The following is a 22,797-nucleotide window of genomic DNA, read 5'->3' as shown; positions in this document are numbered from 1 at the left end:
AGGATCCCAGGTACTGCCAATTTAAGTGCTATCTCTGTGCTTTGATCTGAGTTGATTAATGTTATATGACGTGGGACAAGACATTGTGTGAAATGGTGTTATTTGACTATTAATTTTCCTTTGAATACTATGCTGTATATTTTTAGATGGCAGCCAGTGTGGTATAGAGGTTTGAGTATTGGATACTGGAGATAAGCTTAGAATCCTTGCTTGGGGATGGAAACTCACTGGACGACCTTTGACAAGTCACATTCTCTAAGCCTCAAAGGAAGGCAAAGACAAAAACCCTTCCAAACAAATATTACCAAGAAAACCCTGGGACAGGATCACCTAAGGATGTCCATAAATTTGAACACAACAACAATCCATGCTTTGATCCATTCATTAGTCAGTTCCCAGTACATTTCTTAATATTATGCCAGTTTAGCATTTATTGTCCTGCAATGCCCTTTCCCTCTCGATATTGTTTTGTGGCCTTATAACTTTGAAAAATAATGTGCCAGGTTTCCATTTCTTTCTCCTAGATTTCCAGTGGAACCCTGTCCTATAAACCGGGGCTTTTTTGTGTGGAAGGTGTTGCACTAATTTTTCATACAGATGGGTTTTTTTCCCCTCGTTGGTAATTTTCTATCATGATTAATAAATGTTGCAGCTATTACTTGGTAATCAATAATACATCATCAGTTTGGATGGCAATGTGCTAACTACCATTCATTTTTAATACCTGTTACAATATATTTCAGAATGACAAATTAAATCCTTGTCAACAGTATACAACAACACAGTGAATGTTATTGAAACTGTTCCTAAATTATTATTTTGAATCATTCCATGTATATAGCCTATTTTGTTTTGTTTTTAAATGGGCTGAGTAAATTATTGGGTTTAAATCATTCTGTATAGCTATGTCCCAACAGTAGAAGATCCTTTCCGGGATGGTTTCATTATGGGAGTTTAGAAGACTGGGAAAAAAACTGCCCTGTTGCACTGAGAGTTTACTTAGTCACTTCTGTTCTTTGATATGTAAATATTCTCCTTTCTTCTTATAGTGTATATGCTTTATTGGTTTGTCTTTATTTTAATTTGGAATCCATGTGTTTTATTATTTTCATGATTTTATAAATCAAGATGAACTTCTGTATCCAAAACAAAAGGATATGGAGCTTTCTTCCCTTTAACTGTCACTGCTGTCCTCCATCACATCAAAAATATACTCCAGCATTTCGAATCCCTCCAGAGAATGTTTTCATGATGCAGGGTGCAATTCATGTGTTTGTGTGCATGTTTCAATAGAAGAGGTAATGTCACTGTTTCTGGTGGATTCAGTGTAAAATACACTATTCCATCCTGTCCATGGCAAATCACCGTAAGCATTCATTGAGTAGAGAGTATAGTAGTGGATACAGGAATTTGTTGATTTTATTTTATAAATAAATAGATAGATTTACACAACTCTTTTTAATGTGAAAAGTTTATGTCTACTCATACAGCCTTGAAGCACTTAAATTGTGGCAAGTGAAAGACCATAAGAGACATCTGCCCAGTAGTAGCTTGGAAGAACATGGTGTGTGTTTGCCAGCTTCCACTGCTAAGTGGTGTTTGAAGTTTGGGTTTTCAGGAGTAGGGGAGGCTGGGCCACATATCTTTTAAACTCTTAGACAATTCTTCCACCCCGGAGTACATTCAGCAGAATCTCCCACCGCTGTTCCCCTGCTTTGATTTGTTACCAAGATATGAGGTGGTGAATTTATATATAATAATATAAAACTTCATTTTCTCCCCAAAGGGACTCAGGGTAGTTTACACATAAAAAAGAAACATTCAAAGACCCAAAATGAGTACAAACACATCAAAATTATACAGGATAATAGATAGTAACAGCAGAAAACTTACAACCAAGGAATTTAGCATCAAAATAAAATAAAAAAACAGGAACAATCCACTAAGACATAAAAATGAAAACATCAATAAACATTACAATGTACACCCTAAAAGCAAATTAACAAGGAGATTGGAAGGAGAGTTTTACACAATCCTTACTATTGCAGGGAAAAGCTTTATCAGTATTAAAATGGCCCATCCTGGAAGCTCAACTCCTTGTTAATGAAATGACTGCTTAAAAAGAATTGTTTTTCTCCTTATTTGCCATCAAGTTGACTTAAATGTATGGCAACCCTATGAATGAAAGATCTCTGGTGACCTTAGTCATCAACTGCCCTGCTCAAATATTGCACACCCAGGGCTCTGGCTTTTTTTTATTGGGTAAATCCATCTGTAGTGTAGTCTTTCTCTTTTCCTGTGCCTTCCATATAATCTAGCATTATCATCTATTCCAATGAGTCAAATCAACCATGAGGTGGTCAAAAAATGTTGCGAGACTGCACAACATTGCCCACCAGCATGAGGATATAGTTTGTCTAACATAGGACACATCTGTCTTTATTTGAAGTTGCAGACAAGCATCAAAATAAGTGAGCAGCATTTGTCGAGGAGCAGTCATAAATTTAAATACCAAGTGGACAAAAAGAACAAACCATCAAAAAGACTGTTGAATTGGATTCATTTTTTTCCTTGAGGAGTATGTTTATTTTTGATAGAACTGTGTTTGCCCACCTACCAATCCCCACGAAAAGAAAGCTTAGTTGCCCTTCACATAATTTCCCCTACTAGTAACGTACTTCAGTTGGGAAAGAAAAAAGTGGCTCTGCTGCTACCCTTCTTGGTTACTACTCACACATTCAAGACTTGTTCATACTCCTTTAAACATCATAGGATCACAGTAAATGTTCCACATTACTTAAATCTCAATTTAAAAGCTCTCAGAGGAGCTGGTAGCACTCTGCCATGCAGAATGGGCAATCCTTATAATCATTACCATAAATGCCTCCATAAACAAAATTGGAACAGCCAGCCTAATACCCAGAAGAATTCAAGTTACACTGATACATCTACTTAACTAGGCATTGCAAATGTTTCACTTTTCCCCAGATTTATAATGTTATCACTCAATATTTTTCAGTAGTTTTCTGAATTAGATTTTGGTAGTTTTTCTGTATCACAAAAGCTGTGATATTAGCTTTTATCTACATCTTAACTAGTCAAGCTGTTATGAAATAGTGGCGAACAGCAGATATTTGTGTTGATATGCTGAAGGCAAAGCATGAATGTAGCTTTTAAAGAATTTCATGTAATTAATAGCTTTGACTATGGATCTCTCTGTGTGTGTGGTCTATAATAATAATAATAATAATAATAATAATAATAATAATAATAATATATTTATAATCTGCCCTATCTCCCCGATAAGTCTCTACTCGATAAGTCTGCCCTTTTCCATCTGAAAACTCCATCCTGTCACTATTCAATTACAAATCTCTTAAAAGTAATCTTCTAATCTCTATCAAGGTAGATAATGCAAAGGCTTTCATAGCACTTGAGCCATGCAACATTGGTGACCCTTTAAATAATCACACTTGTCAAAATGCTACTGTAGAATGAATAACGGAATTAAAACTATTTTTGTCTGCAGGAACTAGATCTCAATCTGTCCAGACTCACAGCATCCTTTGAGAAAGCAACAGCAGAAAAAGTTAGGTGTCAAGAAGACGTTGGCCGAACCAGTAAGACCATTGAGTTGGCTAACAGACTTGTTAAAGGACTAGAAGTAAGTAGATGTTTCATTAATATTGTTTCCAAGAGATTTGTAAATCAGGACATCACACTGCCCTTCATATGTTGTCGGACAGCAACTCCCAATAGGTCTGGCCATTATAGTCAACAATGAAAATTGCTGGAAATAGCAGTCCAACATCTGGAGGGCAATGCAAAGATTACAGACCAATACTGAATGAATCTCATATTTTAAAAGTCATCGTTTATTTATAGAGAGCATAAAGGACTTTATTTGGTGTCTCAGTAAAATTAAAGGAAGTGTCCTGACAAAACAGAAATTCTGGTGGCTAACTTGATTTCTGATTACCAACAACTGTGTTATCTTGTCCAAGAATAGGATCTGCCAGCCATTCTATTTTTCTAGCCTATTCTCCAAGATTCATTATCAAAACACTAAGGCTTGCTATTTACTGGGCAACCTGGCAAAATATAGCTTTATTTCTCTAATTAAAAGGGGCTAAAAGCTGAAAAGTCATGGAACTGCCATGGGCCATTCTTAAAAGGGAAATGAATTGGCATTTTATTCAAGTCACCATGTGCAAAATTTCAGTCTAGCATAGGAGATGCTTAAGCAGTATATTTTCATGTTCTCCAGAGGATGTTCTTTCACATCATTCCTATCAGACAAATGATATTTTCTGGTAAACTGCACTGTGTAAATAAAAAAAGCCAGGTAATTTGTTCAGTGCTGCAAAGAGGGCAATGTGTACATGCTCCCTAGACTGAGAAACTCCAGAATAATTACCTTATAGGATGGGGGCAGTGTTGTAAAAACCTCCTCCGATTGCTTATTTAGCTTAATTGGTAATCCAGCCCTAGACATTATGCTGTTGATTTTGCATCATATGCTATACATTTCGGGATGGGTTGGATGTCCCCAGAGAAAGGTCCCTGTAACTAAGTCAGTAGATACATAACACATAGCAGCGAATCCTTTCTGACAGCATGGTCAGACTTTAGTTAATGAGCATTGAGACTGAATAATGCTCAGGTCAGGACTAAGTCATTATATATCCACCCACAATCCACTTAACCTTTGGATAAGTGGACTACAGTAGTTGCATTGTTTCTGCCTTCGGTTCATAAAAACCATTAATCTTCTAATAAGGATAGAACGTGTATCCCAGTGTGTGTTTCTTAAACCACCTCTATATAGAATTCAGTGTTCTTATTATTTGATCTGTAGAAAAACATCTTCATGACAAAACAGATAATTATAGTGGTCAGTGTCCGTGTAATTATTCAAATACACCATTAAATAAAATCATTTAGTCTGGAATTATTTAATAAACAATCTGGACATACTATCTGTTTAGACACTAACCCATTGAAACCAGCAGTTGACTTCTTTCTAGTATGTGTATATCTGTCTCTGTGTGTGCATATACTTACAGAGAATAACATACAATCAATTTCAAAGCAATTTGTGATTGTGTATGATGTATGGTTTATGTACCTGCCTCGACCGCAGCCAATGAGGGTCATTTCTGAAATATTGATTCTCCACGAATGAATAATAATGCTACATACAATGATACAATACTGGTGAAAGATGGATATGTAATCTTTATATCTAACTGAATGTTTAATGTCTTTTGAATAGATATTTAAAATGTCGTACTTCATTTTGCCTTTATATTTTAGGAAAGTTGCCTGGAAAAGTAATTACATTTTCCCCCATGGAAGGTGGTCTATATATATATATCTTCAGCCTTAGAAATCAAATGACAGAATTGAACCAGACTTGTCTGGATTTTAAAGTCCTGAAAATGAATGGGACTACCAAAAATTAGTAGTACAGTAGAGTCTCGCTTATCCAACCTTTCTCATCCAGTGTTCTGTATTATCCAACGCAGTCTGCCTCTGGCCCGGATCCACAGCTGTTTCAGTACTTTGCGATGTTTTTGTGCTAAATACGTAAATACAGTAATTACTACATAACATTACCGCGTACTGAACTGCTTTTTCTGTCGATTGTTATAAAACATGATATTTTGGTGCTTAATTTGTAAAATCATAGCGTAATTTTAAATTTAATAGACTTTTCCTTAATCCCGCCTTGTTATCCAACATTTTCACTTATCCAACATTCTCCCTGCCTGTTTATGTTGTATAAGTGAGACTCTACTATATTTAGGGTTGAAGTGTCATACTCTTTGCTAGTCATTTAGTCCAGACTAGCTCTGAAAAAAGAATGAAGACGATTACATTTCTTTGTAGTAGTCTATTCCTATGTGTGGTTTCAGTCAAATAAAAAGGAACACTGATTCCATAGTTGTTTGAGTCCTGTGATTGCCTTGCTTATATCTCTACTGAATGATAAGAAAACTTTTAAAGAACAGTATCTCCCGCTTTTAAAAGTACTGATGTAAACAAAGAGAGGAAAAATATATGTAACAATTAATTGAGAATGTCAGCTCTTTTCCTCAGGGAGTAAAATCTTTTTGACTTGAACAGGAGACAGTTAACTTCTGAAAAGCATCAAGACTGATGATTTTGTCTATATAGCATTGACCTGGAAGCTCAGCCATTCAGACTAATAAATCAGGCAATTTATATTTAATCATTAACTAACTCCCGAGCTGAACAGCTGTTCAAAATTAGAAATGGGTCACCCCGGCCAGGATGATATTACAGGCAATCTATAATGCATTAGAATAAAATTATAGTGATTTTTAACTGTCTGGAAATTTATTACAGTGCATGTTCCAACTCTTAAACCCTTGTTAGCCAATGTCACTTGTGATTTATGATGCTGGAATAGTACAGTAAAATTACTGAAGATTTAAATAGACAATCATTCTGTGTTTAGTAAATCTTCAAATTTCAAAGCTAGTTTGCAGAATGAGGTGGGTGCACTTTATTGTTTATGACTTACCAGCCAGTGACAACAAGCAAAAAGAATGGATAAATCAAAACTCCTTCCTGTGAGTTAATGGGTTTGTTGTTTGGTTCAATTTAGCTAGTGATTTAAGAAAAAAAACCTGTTATGTTCTGCAAAAAGTACTCAGTTGAATGACATACTTCTCTATTATGGTTTGCTCTTCTTCTTTTTCTTTTAAACCTACTAAGTGGGGGATATCAGAGGGAAACATCTTTCCACTGAGGAAAAAGTACAGTTCTTTTAATAATTGGGTTTTGAGATGTTAGAATAAGTCCCTTGCAAAATCAGGAAAACTTGATTATTTTTATTTTCATGCTTTTATCTTCTACTGGGTTAACTCATTGGGCTACCTATGATTTCTCCTGATGTAATGTGTTCTGAATTGTTTTCCCTTTTTTGGCATTGAATGTTTGCCATAAATGTTGGAAACCGCCCAAGTCCCTTTGGGGAGATAGGGTGGTCTATAAATAAAGGTATTATTATTATTATCATCATTATCATCATCATCATCATCATCATCATCATCATCATCATCTAATATATGATCATGTTTTAAAAAATTCTGCCCCAAACTATTTTATTATTACTTTTATTTCTCATATTGCTCTTATTTCTCGCCTTTTCTCCAAGAAACTCAAGATATGTTGCCCACTCTCTCCAGTTCCAGTTTGTCTTCACAATAAACTTATAGAGAAGTTTAGATTAAAATAAGCTTTTCTTCTTGTTATGTGCCTTCAAGTCATTTCTAATTTATGACAGCCTTAAAGTGAACCTCTCCCAATTTTTTCTTGATTTGCTCAGAAGAGGGTTTCCTTTTGATTTTAATTGGATATCTTTGATCCCGGTTGAGCATTCTGACCTCCATACCATAATGGCAATATAATTATTTAAAGTTTTTTCAGTGCACTACAACCTTATAGTAATATTTTGCACTGAAAATGGCATAGCTATTTAACCCTACATTACCCTTAGATTTTTTTTTTTTTACCTCTGTCACTGGAATGACTGAATTTTTGCAAACAGTCCAATTGCTTCTCTGGAGCCAGCTTTTCCTATGCCAAAAGCACCATAAGGGATTGGTATCCCAAAAGCAATGAGAAGCCAAAAAGCAGCTTTAGTCTCTAAAGCCAGTTCCTGATAGCCCTGATTGCTAATATTGGAGCCAGCTCCTTACACCTCCAAAGCTGCATAAAAGCTTGGGAAAATGGAGGCAGACATCCCTGTCCATTTAGAAATTGGGGATTTTTTTTATTAGAAATGTGTTTCCTGTTCCCCTTCTACTTTGATTTAGATGCTATACACTTCTGGTAATCACTGTACTACTTTATAATTTTATCTTTCAGTCTGAAAATGTTCGGTGGACTCAATCCATAAAATCCTTTGAAGCACAAGAAGTAACAGTGTGCGGTGACGTTTTGTTAACAGCAGCTTTTGTTTCTTACATTGGATCCTTCACCAAACTATATCGTCATGAGTTAGTTGAATCTATGTGGCTTCCTTTCCTGAAGTCACAAAAAGTAAGCATTTCTTTTTAATCCTATGCCAAATCATTAATCATCTATTTCAAAGCTTTAAAATAGTGTATTAATGTGTATCAATTGCTTATTTACAGAGTGGTAATACAAATGTGGCATTGCTGAACTGTCCTGTACTTCTGTTTTGTTTCAAAGAATCCCATTCCAATCAGTGAAGACTTAGATCTGGTTGCCATGTTGACTGATGATGCCATGATTGCTTCGTGGAATAATGAAGGACTACCAAGTGATAGAATGTCAATAGAAAACGCTGCAGTTCTTACAAACTGTGAGCGCTGGCCACTTCTTATAGATCCTCAACTACAAGGGAAAAAATGGATAAAAAATAAATATGGAACAGATCTTAAAATTCTTCAACTAGGACAGAAGGGGTACGTGTGTGTTGAAAAAGTGTGCAGATGCACTATATGCATAAATGACAACATGATCCATTTCCTGTTTTCCTGAGATGGTTTTCAACCTATACAATCCTAAATGCAGTGCGTCTTTGATATCCCTGGCATTTGGTTCCAGGAATCCCATTATATACAATGGCATAATACAATGGTGTCGCTTTTATAAAGTGGTAATATCAAGATTTGCCTTTTGTATTTAAAATAATATTTACAAGCTGTAGATGATTGAATCTGTAGATGTAGAATTCATGGATATGGAAAGCTGACTGTATTTGTTCTTCTCAGAATACATATAATCTCATTTATTTTTTTATTTCATGGCTATCAAATTTGCCACAATAGAATCGTTCTAATAGTTTTAATGTGCATCATGTACATGTATTAAATCTTAAAATAGGCATCCAAGAATATTCTCTGGTAGTGGTTTTGAAGTACTATAAAGTAGCTCTATAATTTTGCTATAAAGACCCTTCTTAAAATCAAGCAGGCAATTATTTAAGTTTTCTGATATCTAGATCAAAACAAAAACAAATGGTCTGTCTCCTCCAATTTTGGGTCCATGAGTATTAAACTCATGCCTCACTATATTTTAATCATTGTTATGTAGGTTTTAATACATGTATTTTATAGAAATACATTTTAATATATGTATTGTATATAATAATTATGTGTTTTTGCTATTTTGTAACCCGCCTCGAGCCACAAGGATAGGCGGGTAAGGAATAAAATTATTATTATTATTATTGTTTTACTGAGACAAAACACACTATGTCACAGCGAACAAGATCTATATGCTGGATTTCATATCACAAAATCACAAGTTGAACACAGCGTCTAGCACTGTGTGATTTATTTCCGAATGATGCACGCAGATCCAAGTAAGGTGGCCTTTTGCAGTTGACAGATCGTGATTTTGTCAATATTTATTGTTTCTAAATGCCGTCTGAGGTCTTTTGGCATGGCATCCAGTGTGACGATTACCACTGGGACTACCTGTACTGTTTTATGCCAGAGCCTTTGCAGTTCGATTTTGAGGTCTTGGTAACAGCTGAGTTTTTCCTGTTGTTTTTCCTCAATTCAGCTGTCACCTGGTATGGCGACATCAATAATCCAAACTTTTTCTTTTCCACAGTCATGATGACTGGTGTGTTGTTGCTGTTGTTTTTGTTGTTTTTGTTGTTGTTGTTAGAGGAAAGGCGGATATTTGTAAAAGAAAAGCAAGGAAAATAGGGGCATATGGAGTTGTTAACACGCTTTAGGCTTCTTAAAAGATGAGTTTTAGGGAGAGTGAATATTTCCCCCTATCCTTTGCATAGATTCTGTGTTAATATGGGCTTCTTTTGTATGTTTCTATGAAGGAAAAATATGCTAGGAAGAAAATTGGATTCTTTTCTGCTTCCACAAAACAGACTGAGATTTTTCGTTTAAGCCTCATCCAGTGTCACTTTAAACACAATATTTCTGCTTACTCTCCATTGGTACAAAAATCTGTAGATTCTCAAACTCCATTATATACAATTGCATAGTATAAAATGTATAAAATGTCAAAATCAAGGATTGTTTTTTGGATTAAAAAAAAAAACATTTTAAAGCCGTGGATGGTTGAACCCATGGCTGCATAACCTATGGATATAGAGGGATAATTGTACTCCTTTCCTGCCATCTTTTTCTAACCCTGTTTTGTGTTCCCCTTGAAGCTTCTTACAAACTATTGAAAGAGCTTTGGCTTGTGGAGATGTGATCCTGATTGAAAATCTGGGTGAAACTGTAGATCCTGTGCTTGATCCTCTGCTTGGGAGAAACACAGTTAAAAGGGGAAAGTAAGTACACTCTAGCAGATATAAAGTCCACAGAATATTTATTTGTCTGTTATTATCTCTTTGTTCACCATCATAATTATTGGTTCTTACCTTTTTTTTCTTTTAAAATAGGTGTATTATTGATTATTGAAAAGTTTACTTATATATTGGTTGTGTGTATGTATATTTTTTCATAGAAAATTCAGAACTTCAGTAGGAACATGTACCACTAAAGACTAAATGATTGAGATTATTTAATTATTTTATTTTACATGGAATGTGGATTCAGAACTCCTTTGCCTCCTAGCACACCCTCTAATCACCCAGCCCAGGGCTAGTCATACTTAGCTTTAGCGAGACTATTGTCTCAGGCCCCTTCTACAGTGCCATATAATCCAGATTATTAAAGCAGGTAATCCATATTATTTGCTTTGAACTGGATTATATGAATCAAGGCTGCCATATAATCTAGTTCAAAGCAGATAATCTGAATTTATATTGCAATGTAGAAGGGGCCTCAGTTGATGGAGACATTGGAAGCAGTACATCCTCCTCACTCTCCATAGTGGGAACCCCCATGTTCTGTGGAGTAGCAGCCACTATCCTCGACTACTCTGCAAATATGAGCAATAGCAGTGATAGAATTAGGGCTCCCTTCTTCCACAACCTCCACCACTAGAGGCATGTGTGTACTGGTACCACCATGATTTTCTTTCTTGGTCCATCTCCTTTGCTCTTTTCTGTGCTGGTGGGTAGGACACAAGTGTCACCCCTTTCTCCTTTTTGAGAAAGCAGCTTGGGACACAGGTGGTAGAATCACATCCTTTTTCTCTTCATGTGAGTGGGTTAGTGGGACTGTTATCACTCAAATAGCATGAACACCATCATCGCCAGCTCATCTTCTGCTTCCATCTTATAAAGGGAGAGTAACCACTGCAACCACACCATTCTCTAAGTAAGAATGCTTCCTTTAGTGCACTGCAATACCCAGAATAAATGATATTCAATGTTTCTGTGTTTCTTTATTTAAAGGGATACCTCTCCTTTGAGGGTGAGAAAGCTTGTCCCTTATAGCGCTTCCAGGTACCTTTTATTTGAAGGAGTGTCCCCTATTTGAAGCCTGGAACACTTTCACTTTTTAAAAGATCAAAATGTATGTATCGTGTTTATTTCTGGTTGTGGATAGTATGTTCACAGAGAAATTCATGGTTAAATTAATGGAACTCCGTTTTTTTCTTTTGGCATTTAGGTAGAACACAATCTTATTAACAGCTGCTTCCAAATGTTCAGACTTGTATGTCATGAATTTTGGTTGTCTCCTATTGCTAGTCTGAAACATTGCAACCTTAATACTGTTTTGCTTTCCACCTAAAGCCGTGAGAGAACTTGGCTGGTTTTGTCTGTGACCCCTCCCATCTAATTCTCCTTGCTCTAAACCAGTGGTTCCCAACCTGTGGTCCATAGTGGTTCACAAGAACTAAAATATGATCTGTGGCCTCACCATTACTACACCATTGCAATGAGAGTGACTGGTCTCACGAAACGCTCTTATAGTGCCAAGGCTAATTAAATATGGTTTTCTGTGGGTAAGCAGATAGCAACTACTGGATGGCATATGTTTTGTATCAGAAACTAGAGCTGTTGTGGTCTATCCAATGCAATTTTCTGAATCAGCATCCCTAATAACCAAACCAAATCTAAAGTTGACCAAAAACCCATTGTTAATCCTTCTAATACTAATTGTGGAGCATCATCCCTGGTCAAAGTGGTTCCTGGTCAAGTGGTCCCTGGTCAGAAAAAGAAAAAAGTTTGGGAACCACAGCTCTAAACCGTAAATAATAAATTGTGTTGTGCCAACATATTGTACCATTTGAGAGCATGATAGAATAAGAAAAGCTGAGGCATTTCCTGGTGTGTGTGGTGTAGTTTGATACCCTATACTGCATGGTTGTCGTAATTCTATTGGGTAGAGCTGGCTAAGACTTCAAATAGCGTAGTCTTCATATGTTAATCATTAAGGTGTCTCATTATTTTGTTTTGACAGACAAATTTGACTCTCCCTATAGAACAGCATAAACATAATTGTTGCTTATGTATGACAAAGTATTTCCATAGTTCATTGACTAGTTGTTCAGGTGTTGCTGGACATAAGCTCTGGCCTTCAACAGAAAAATATGCCTAACACAATTTGATGCTATTTAAAATTTATTTTAGTAGTTGTGTCAGCCTATCCCCCAACCCCCCACCCCGGCTTCTAATAAAGAAAGACTGGGAAGATGCTCATGATAGATACGGTACAGACCAACAGTTGAAGTTCATTAATAATTGGAATGTTGTAGAGTATGAAGTAATGAATACTAATTACTCCTTTCATGTTTGACAGCACCCTGTGGACCAATACATCAGCTCAGACTTTAATTTGGTTCTAGTAATGGTTTTATCAATAGTACATTAATTCTGTGTTTGAAAAGATATACAGTTGAACCTGACCCACACCGTAGCTATTGCTGTCACAAAATGACCACATACTGACAACAACTGGGTAATTACAAATAATTAGATCTACTGAGCTTCAGACAATCCTAATTTTAAGTAAAATATATCTTACAATATTAATCGACAGAAAGTGTTGTTGGAAAGATTTATCAACTTGTGCTCCCTCTAAAGCAAATTTACTAGCTTTTGCATATTAGAAAACCTACTGATCCATGAAGCAACTTCATAGCATTATATCCTGACTCCCTTTTTATTGATATTATTCCTGAGCTGAAAAACATGCTACACTAAAGAAGATACTGAAATATCAGTTTAGAGTAGTTGAGTACCCTTCTTACTGACTTGAAATAATTAATTAATAACTGCATACTAAACTAGCAGCAGCTCGAAGGGATCATAAGCTAGATGGTTTGGGAAAGTTACTTTTATGAACAATAACTGTCAGAATCCCAGTCAGCATGGTCACTTGCTGACTGGGACCGTCACTTGCTGACTGGGACCCATTAGTGATTCTAGGACCCGTGGTCCAAGAAGTAATTTTTGAATGCATAGCTATTAATATATGGATATGACTATGGAAAGGAAGAACAATAAGAAATCCTCATTCACCAGACTGTTGCTGAGAGTCCGTTAACCGAGTGGTGCCTGCTGCTGGCATTTCCTGCAAGTCTGCTTCCCAGCATGAGATTCTGAAAAATGTAACCAATTTTCCTAAGCTCTGGCCTTATATATACACAATCATAAAGCTTGCTTCCTTCAAATATATAGATAAAATAATATTGCTACATAGAAACATTCACAATGAATCTATAAAAAGATTTTTATGTAGGTACGCAAACTATGGTACTATGAAAGATAAGTTTATAATATTTTTAATTTTTAGGATTTTCAATTCTTCCAGGTTACTATTGCTGTTGTAGATCAGCCAGAGGCTGATAGTTTAACTGATGATTTGGAGAGGATTGTGGGGTTTCCTGTGGCATAAAGTGATGGGCTCTCAAGTCAGGGAAATTCAGGTCTGGGAAATGATATTTCTCTCTGTAGCTACGGAGAACAACAAAAGTATTTCATGCTTTCATGGGTGTCTATTAAACAATAAGTTGTTTACCTTAAGGGCAGTTCAGGCAACGCTGTTTTTGAGTGAGAAGCTAAGCCTGAGTTCTTTTGTACTTGGGTCAAATCAAGCCTTGGTTTTGGATTTTAATTTCCTGGAAGTTTTCTATGTTCCTGTTCATGTACTCCTGTTCAAGTTTTTACTACTTTTACCTTCTTGCTTGTGGACTTATGCTGTACCTGTGATTTCTGGCTGTTCCTGGACTTTGTCACCTCTGGAATTTTATGAGACATTTGGATTATTGGGTTGTTGTAGGTTTTTTCGGGCTATATGGCCATGGTCTAGAGGCATTCTCTCCTGACGTTTCGCCTGCATCTATGGCAAGCATCCTCAGAGGTAGTGAGGTCTGTTGGAACTAGACAAAAGGGTTTATATATCTGTGCAATGACCAGGGTGAGACAAAGGACTCTTTTCTGCTGGGGCTAGGTGTAAATGTTTCAACTGACCACCTTGATTAGCATATAATGGCCTGACAGTGCCTAGAGCAAACTTTTGTTGAGAGGTGATTAGATGTCCTTGTTTGTTTCCTTTCTGTTGTTGAGCTGTTGTAATTTTAGAGTTTTTTTTAATACTGGTAGCCAGATTTTGTTCATTTTCATGGTTTCCTCCTTTCGACAATACATTTGTTTTTTTTTAAAAAAAATTACTTTATTATAATTATTACATTTATTATACATTTGTTTATAGCAGTTACATATTATTCAACACCCTCTTTAACATATAATTTTATTCTTCTGCTTAAGCATTTTATTCCCCCTTTTTTTCCTCCACCACTTGTGCTCTCCTCTCAAGCCACAACTTTTACATATCATCTGTCCAAAATCTCATTTCTTCTTGTGACGGTAACTTTCCTTCTTTATTTTTTAAACCATTTACAACAAATTTACCCCATACAACATCAAAATCACTTTGTTTCCATATACCTTTTTTAACAATAACTGGATTATTTTTTGGTTATAATCTGTTGCTAAAACTTTTTTCTTATCCTGCTTTTTATATGGGTTTATGTGTTTTACAATAAACTGTTTGCTTATATTCTTGGACTTGTGTGGTTCGGTGATCATAAGTGTTTCCAGGCCTAGAGTGCAACAACTGTTTGATAAATCATTAAGCTGATTTGGTATTTTCCAGTTTTGTAGGTCTTTTGAGTAGTAAATTGGGATCAATAACATTGTCTCTAAATAACATTACAGTTAATTGCATTTTGAAATGTACAGTGGTAGAGTTTCCTGAATTAATATTATTTGTATAATATTAAATTCTTCCTATATTTGTGAGATGGGATGTTTCTGTGTTACTTTATGGAGCAGCATGAAAATTATTTCAATTGCTACAGAGAACAGCTTTCCTTGCCTTGATCTTCATGTCAGCTTTGCAACTTTCCGTCATATTTTTTTTATCTTCACCACTCGTTTGACCAAATTCAACAGTGTGCCTACTGTGATTGCTAAGTAACAACTTCACTCAACAACTTATATGTTGAAATTTGCTCTCTGGTTTAGCAGCAGGAGTTTTACAAGTTGGACGCAGAAGCTTTTAATTTCAAACAGCAGGCCTTGAAACAGGGCTTTTTAGATGTGCTTTCTTTCCTTGAAAGTAGAAAGACGTTGTTCACATTTGCTTTCTTCTCCAGAAATCTGTCTGCCACCATTCCTTTCATCTTAGGTATACTGTCCTGAAATGCAATGGTGGAAATATCTTGGGTTTTTACTTCCTTTTCCTTTATTAATTTAACTATTTTGAACCAGGTTTTCTTAACAGAATGTGCCTGATATGTGAAGATAATTCAGACATTCAGATGCTCGCCTTGAAAATAGCTTTATGTCTATTAATTCCCATTTACATAGATAACCAAGTAAAAGGTCTGGTCTGTTTTCTGGAAAATAGTTCAAGATATTAAAGGCAGAAGTGGGAACTGGTTGAGTTTTTAAGGAAGCAAAAGATCTTGAGCAATTGAGATTGGCAGAGCTGGAAAAACGAAGTCTTCAAATTATGAAGCAAAACAGTAGTGTTGAAACTATGAAGTAATTCATAAAGGAGGGTAAAGTGCTGGAAACTGCAGCAGAGAGAGGAAACCCGAGTAGAGATGATATTCCTATTCTCATTTTCACAGTTCACCAAATATGATAATATAGTTGACAAGTCAGGATTGCCTAGGTCATAAGATTTCAGAGCCAAAATATGCTCCTCTTGATACTGTTAGAATATTTGGTATCTCTATTGCTAATAAGTGACTTACCTTTCTTTCCAAATGCACTGATAGAAAAGAAAACAGAAAGATAAAATGTTTCTTCCTTTTCCTTCAATAACAGATTTGTGTGTACAAATGAAAGTCACATTAGACATTGTGCCCGTAGAATCTCTGCATCTGAATGAACATAGGTTTCTTTTCATTCTTCTGTAAAATATCCTACATAGACTTTAGATTTTTCTCTAGATGAAGGTAAAGTATTTCCTTGTCATGGTTTCTTTAAACATTCCTTGTAAAACATCAGTGGAGAGTTCTGAAAAAAATATGTTTCTATGCCTTGAACATTAGAACTAATCTTTATGTGCATGCAGTTTAATGAATGGGATTAATTTATTACATTGTTCTCCTATCATCTACATTTTGGATTATATCCTAGTTGAACTATAAGAGAACCACAGCACAAGATGTGTTTTCCCTGACGTGTGATTAACGGCAATTCCCATCTTAAAAAAAAAAAACAGCTTCAGGGATAAAAACTCAGTGAATCATTGTGTGACACTTGCCTTTCATACACAAAGGTAAAGATTTTCCCTGACATTAGGTCTAGTTGTGTCCAACTCTGAGGGGTGGTGCTCATCTCCATTTCTGAGCTGAAGAGCCAGCATTGTCCGTTGACACCTCCAAGGCCATGTGTCCAGCATGACTGTATGGAGCATTCTTACCTTCCCACAGAAGCAATGCCTATTGATCTACTCACAATTGCATGTTGTCGAACTGCTAGGTTGGCAAAAGCTGCGGCTAACAGCAGGAGTGCACTCCGCTCCCCAGATTCAAACCGCTAACTTTTTGGTCAGCAAGTTCAGCAGCTCAGTGATTTAGCCCGCTGCACCACCAGGGAGTCCCATGCCATTATATTTGAATTGTCTTTTTTTGTTATTGTTTTTAAATTATGTGGCAACATGTCTTGCATTCCAGAATTGGGAGGAAGGCAGGATCTAAATAAAATCAAATAAATATTGCTGTTTGTAAATGTTAGAAGACAGGTGCATCTCTGTTAAGACTTTTATTTTGGCCTGAAACATGTTTATTTTATATATGAGTATTTGGGGAGGTTTTGATAACAAAGGGTGGAAATGGGAAGGAGTCACATATTAAGGAAGCTAGGTTGGCAGAAGCTGAGGCCCACAGCAGGACTTCACCCTGCTCCCTAAATCCGAACCGTCAGCCTTTTGGTCAGCTAGTTCAGCAGCTCAGCGGTTTAACCCACTGCGCCACAACTATATGTATATGCCTTTCATAGCTGAGTGATAACCACAATAATTGGTAATAATGTATTATTCTTTTGCAATTAATTATGTCAAGGAAGGTTGCATTACTGGAACAATTTTTGTTGACTTTATTTATTTATTTATTTCATTTATTTATTTTGAGGTTTTATATACCGACCCTCTCACCTTCAAAGAGGGATTCGGACCGGTTCACAACATGTGTTAACATACAAAGAATATACAATAACAACACAATGCCACTTCATAACACGATTAAAATATCAGCACTATACACATTAAAACTTTACAGCATCCTATGACACAGTGCAACATAGGAAAATTCTGCAGAAAGTCTACCATATTACCCAGGACTATGATTTTACAAAAACTGTCCAGACCCTTTTAGAAACCGTAGCATTTTGGTCCTATTCAGAAGTTGCTACAGCTCTTCACACCACGAATCTGCTTTACCTGGCAGCCCAGTGTCATGGAGGGCACCTATCTTCCTCTTCAATTTGGACCATAGTAGTGACCACAGGGCATAAAAATGATGGTAGTTGCTGCCTGGCATCTGTAGTTATAATAGGTGGAGTGAAGAAGTGATCGGAGTGGGAGAATAGGAAGCAATTCCCCTTCCCCCTCTTATATTGCTTTGTCACTCTGGCTATCATCATTACAGGCACCAAGTTTCAACCATTGGCATTTTTGTGCCTGATGGTCGCTGCTAAATCCAGATTGACAGTGTCAACATAAGAGTCCATTGGTGCCGAACCAGTTCTGGTGCTGCTGGGCCATGCAGATACCATCCAGACATTGAGACATCTCAGGTCTATGAAATGCAGACACCTATCAGTCCCCAAGATAGTTTAACAGCTGGCTGTGTGAACTTCAGCGATCCTGATCCAGTGTACCCCACTCTGGATCAATATCACCGTTTGCAGCATGTGCAGATGTCCTCTGTGTCAAGAAACAAGGATGTTTAAATGTAAGTCTCTCTCATGATGGAATATGCTCATAGGAAGCCACTGAACCCAACAGTACTCTGTGTAAGGCTTCATTTGTATTCTGTAAATTTCAGAATGATTTTGACACTCTGAAGGTTGAAGTGGCCCGTGACAACTATATGTATATGTGTATGTATATGTACATACATACACAACTTAAGCAGTATTTTATTTATCGTGTCAGGAGCGAACCAAAACAGCTGTATTGCATTACAAACAAACAAACAAAACACAAAGTTTGCAGACTTGATATTCTATGAAATGTCCTTTCACCAGTAGCTCGCCACTTGGAGTGCTTCTGGTGTTGCTGCAAGAAGATCCTCCATTGTACATGTGGCAGGGCTCAGGATGCATTGCAGTAGTTCAATGGTTCTCAACCTGTGGGTTCCCAGATGTTCTGGCCTTCAACTCCCAGAAATCCTAACAGCTGGTAAACTGGCTGGGATTTCTGGGAGTTGTAGGCCAAAACACCTGGGGACCCACAGGTTGAGAACCACTGGAGTAGGTGGTCTGTGGTTTGCTCTTCTCCACACTCCCATGTCATGGATTCAACTTTGTAGCCCAATTTCTTGAGGTTGGCTCTGCATCTCGTGGTGCCAGAGTGCAGTCTGTTCAGCGCCTTTCAAGTTGGCCAGTTTTCTGTGTGCCCAGGAGGGAGTCTCTTATTTGGTATCAGCCAATGATTGAGGTTCTGGGTTTGAGCCTGCCACTTTTGGACTCTCACTTGCTGAGGTGTTCCAGCGAGTGTCTCACTCACTACATATCACTTATGTAGTGATATCACTCACTTCTCTGTATTATAATTGCTTTCATTTTAATTTATTTTAGGTTTATCAAAATTGAAGATAAAGAATGTGAATTCAACAGAAATTTCCGTCTTATCCTTCACACTAAGTTAGCTAACCCCCACTACAAACCAGAGCTGCAAGCACAGACCACTCTTATTAACTTTACTGTCACAAAAGATGGGTTGGAGGATCAGCTGTTGGCTGAGACTGTTAGCATTGAACGACCTGATTTGGAAGAAGTTAAGGTAAGTCCACAGATGAATCAATCAGCTCCCCAGAAGTTTCAATAGACTCTAAACATATGAAACATACAAACAAAACTACTTCTCTCATTTGTAGCAGAAACTAGTACTGCTCTTAGTTTTTGATCGGCTTCGTTTTTAACATAATTTTTGCTATTTTGAAGAAAGGATCCATGCAAACAATTCTACATGGCATCACTTACACATTTAGACATTGTTTCAAAGTTCTTCAAATCTTGTGCAAAGTCCAGTGTAACATGTAGAGGGTCATTGCTGGCGTAAGATATCAAAGGAAGAGCAAGTAAATGCGCCTCTGGTGTTTTTAATGTTATTTACCCTTGAAATATTGTTTCAGAGTTGGGTGGTTTTTGTTCTTTTGGGCCAAAGGGGGTTGCATGGCTCTTTGCAGCTATTATTCCAGCAAACAACAGATCTTACGCTCTTGGTCCAATCACTGTGTACCTCCACATGCATTTAAATGAACAAACATGTAAACTAGGAAATGCACACACTCTGCCCAGTTAATATCCATAGTGTCCACATATGCTCTGGGTGCTTCTTTGTGATGGAAATCAATATTTTCATTTTATTCCCTAGTCTCTTCTGACAAAGCAGCAGAATGATTTCAAGATTCAGCTGAAGGCCCTGGAGGATGATCTCTTATTTCGCCTTTCTGCTGCTGAAGGCAGTTTCTTGGGAGATACTGAACTTGTGGAGAAACTTGAAACAACAAAGTCAACAGCAGCAGAGATAGAGCTCAAGGCATTTACAACTATTTAATTTTTTTTCTACTTCCTAGTAATAAATAGTTCTTATAATATCTGAAGGGAAGTAAAATCAGCAAAATCTAACTGCCTTCCTGGGCTGAAATTATTTGTTTGTGAGCATGTGTAAAGGTACTTTATATATGTGTATGGGTATAGATGTGTGTGTGTGTGAGAGAAGGAGAAATACACATGTCCATATCTATTTTATATTACACGTAATATTACTAATAATATTACAGTATAATGGTATAGTACAATATAGTAATATATAATACTGATATTGTACTAAGCTGATAATATAATATATTGTATGTATATATATCTTGTAAGCCGCTCTGAATCCCCTTCGGGGTGAGAAGGGTGGCATATAAATGTTGTAAATAAATAAATAAATATCTGTATAGTCACATGCAAATACATACATATGTACATAAATCAGAATTACAAAGTAACTCATTCTTGACAGTTTTTCTATTCAAATATCAAATATTTTAAAGGTATATATTAAATATCTTAAATACATATTATATTCAGTGGCAAATAGGGTAACTTGTGATAAAGATCTGACAGTTCAGAGTTCATGTTAGGTTAATGATTCTATGCTAAATGTTTGTTTTATCTTCCAAGTATTTTGGACTTCAACTCCCAACAGTCTCCACCACTTTGGTCAACCTAGCTTCTGGGAGCTGAAGACCCAAATATTTTGCATACCAAGTTGGGAATCACTATGCCACTTTTACAGTATATTCTCATGAGTATAGCATCAGAAGTATGTCCCACCTTGTTTAGTATGGTGCTCCAGCCTAAGTGTTTGGCTGCTCAAAACTCCTTTGCAAAGAAACTCAGGAGACCACTTTGAGAACTGCATTGTCTGCTGCTTTTCATATAATTAGAATGTCTTTCTTATTTGTCTTTCTGAACAGGCGATGGAAGCCAAAGAAAATGAAGTTCATATCAATGAAGCCAGAGAACATTACAGGCCAGCTGCTGCAAGAGCTTCTCTTCTTTATTTCGTCATAAATGACTTGAGCAAAGTCAATCCCATCTACCAGTTTTCTCTGAAGGTTCTTTTTTTTCTTTTGAAAACTTGAAATTTGTAGACTGAAACTGCTGATAGTTTTCTCCAAAATAATCACCCACATTTATGGGTTTCACTTTGCAGACAGGATTATTTGCTGATTTGATCAATATATATGTTCTCTCTAGAAATCTGCTAGAAGATGACTTTAGAATTATGTTGGAGAACTTATAGATTCCTAGAGAGTTTTTCTCAGGTTTTAAAAAGTTGTTCTTAAAATTATGTTTTTTCCACTTTCTTGAGAATTCTAACCTCAGCAAATGTGGAGGGTTGACTGTATTCTCATATCAGAAGTTTCTAAGTACCAGTTGCTGAGGAAAGAAAGTGGCTTTCATTTTCTTCTTGTGGGTTTCCAAAAAGTTGACCACTATAAGAGCAGAGTATAAGATTAGGGGTTTGATCTGGTCAAGCACTGCAATTGTTATGTTCTTCATTAGTGTCAGAAACACGTAATATTTCTTCACTATCAAATGAGTGTACATAATATTAACGAGGAACCTATTTCATTACTAGTGTCCCCAAGTGCCTCAACTTATTATTTTAATAGTAAATACAAATACATTCCACTTGTAGCAGACCTGTGGATTGCCACAGGTATATTGGAACAATGATCATCTTCTTTCTTAGGCTTTCAACACTGTCTTCCATAAAGCAATGGAAAGAGCAGATCCATCTGATGATATCCAAGAGCGGATTGCCAATCTCACAGAAGCCATTACATATTTCACCTTCCTTTACATAGGCCAGGGGCTTTTTGAAAAGGACAAGCTTGTTTTTCTTGGCCAGACAACATTTCAGGTAAGAAACAGCCACTGATTCTTAAATAGATGGGTGGATGGATGGATAGGCAACTCAGACTTAGGAGACATATATGGATAGAGCAGTGGTTCCCAACCTTTTTTTTACCAGGAACCACTTGACCAAGGACTACATGAACAGGGGCCACTTTGACCAGGGACCACTCTCCAACATTTGTACCAAAAAATTATGAATCATTTTTTATCAACTTTAGATTCAGTTTGGTTATTTGCGGTGCTGATCAGAAAATTGCATTGGATAGATCACATCAGCTCTAGTTTATCATACAGAACACATGCCATCCTGCACTGGCCTCTTCCCTTCCTTCCTTCTCTCCCTCTCTTTCTCTCTCTTGCTCTTCTCCAATGGCGGCATGCACCCCCGGCCACAGACCTTATTTTATGTCTTGTGGCCCACTAGTGAGCCGTGGTTCATGGATTGGGAACCACTATAGACTAAAATAAGCCTTTAAAATTACCTTGTAATAGTTAGGGGTGTGAAATAATCGTATTAAGTAGGGAACAGACATATCTGTCAAAGCTGTGATTCCTCAGGCTCTACTTCAGATACTTCATTATTCTTGTGGTGTAAGTGCTAAACAAGCTTAGACTAAGTACCAATTTTTATAAGGACAACACTTAGGGTGGTAAGAAATACCAGAATATAACATAAATTTAAATTTGGAAGCAATCCTTTTTGAAAAACTGCATTTTCAAAATCAGTACTTCTCTCAGCTACCCCCACCCCCACCCTTGGGCTACAGTAG

At 36.7% G+C, this 22,797-nt stretch overlaps 1 protein-coding gene across 1 annotated transcript in view; it reads left to right on the top strand.

Annotated features, from left to right (window-relative positions):
* The window catches only part of DNAH11 (dynein axonemal heavy chain 11), a 180,998-nt gene that overhangs the window by 130,490 nt on the left and 27,711 nt on the right, over nucleotides 1-22,797 (top strand). The window contains exons 62-69 of the mRNA XM_060782106.2: nucleotides 3,530-3,664; nucleotides 7,900-8,073; nucleotides 8,227-8,462; nucleotides 10,184-10,306; nucleotides 19,187-19,391; nucleotides 19,986-20,150; nucleotides 21,079-21,219; nucleotides 21,861-22,031. Coding sequence (XP_060638089.2) covers nucleotides 3,530-3,664; nucleotides 7,900-8,073; nucleotides 8,227-8,462; nucleotides 10,184-10,306; nucleotides 19,187-19,391; nucleotides 19,986-20,150; nucleotides 21,079-21,219; nucleotides 21,861-22,031 — 1,350 coding nt within the window. The remainder of the gene's footprint in view (nucleotides 1-3,529; nucleotides 3,665-7,899; nucleotides 8,074-8,226; nucleotides 8,463-10,183; nucleotides 10,307-19,186; nucleotides 19,392-19,985; nucleotides 20,151-21,078; nucleotides 21,220-21,860; nucleotides 22,032-22,797) is intronic.

Source organism: Anolis sagrei, chromosome 6 (assembly GCF_037176765.1).
Source record: "Anolis sagrei isolate rAnoSag1 chromosome 6, rAnoSag1.mat, whole genome shotgun sequence".
In the NCBI taxonomy this organism is placed as follows: domain Eukaryota; kingdom Metazoa; phylum Chordata; class Lepidosauria; order Squamata; family Dactyloidae; genus Anolis; species Anolis sagrei.
Note: the sequence above shows the minus strand (reverse complement) of the source record. Positions and strands in the feature narration are given on the sequence as shown.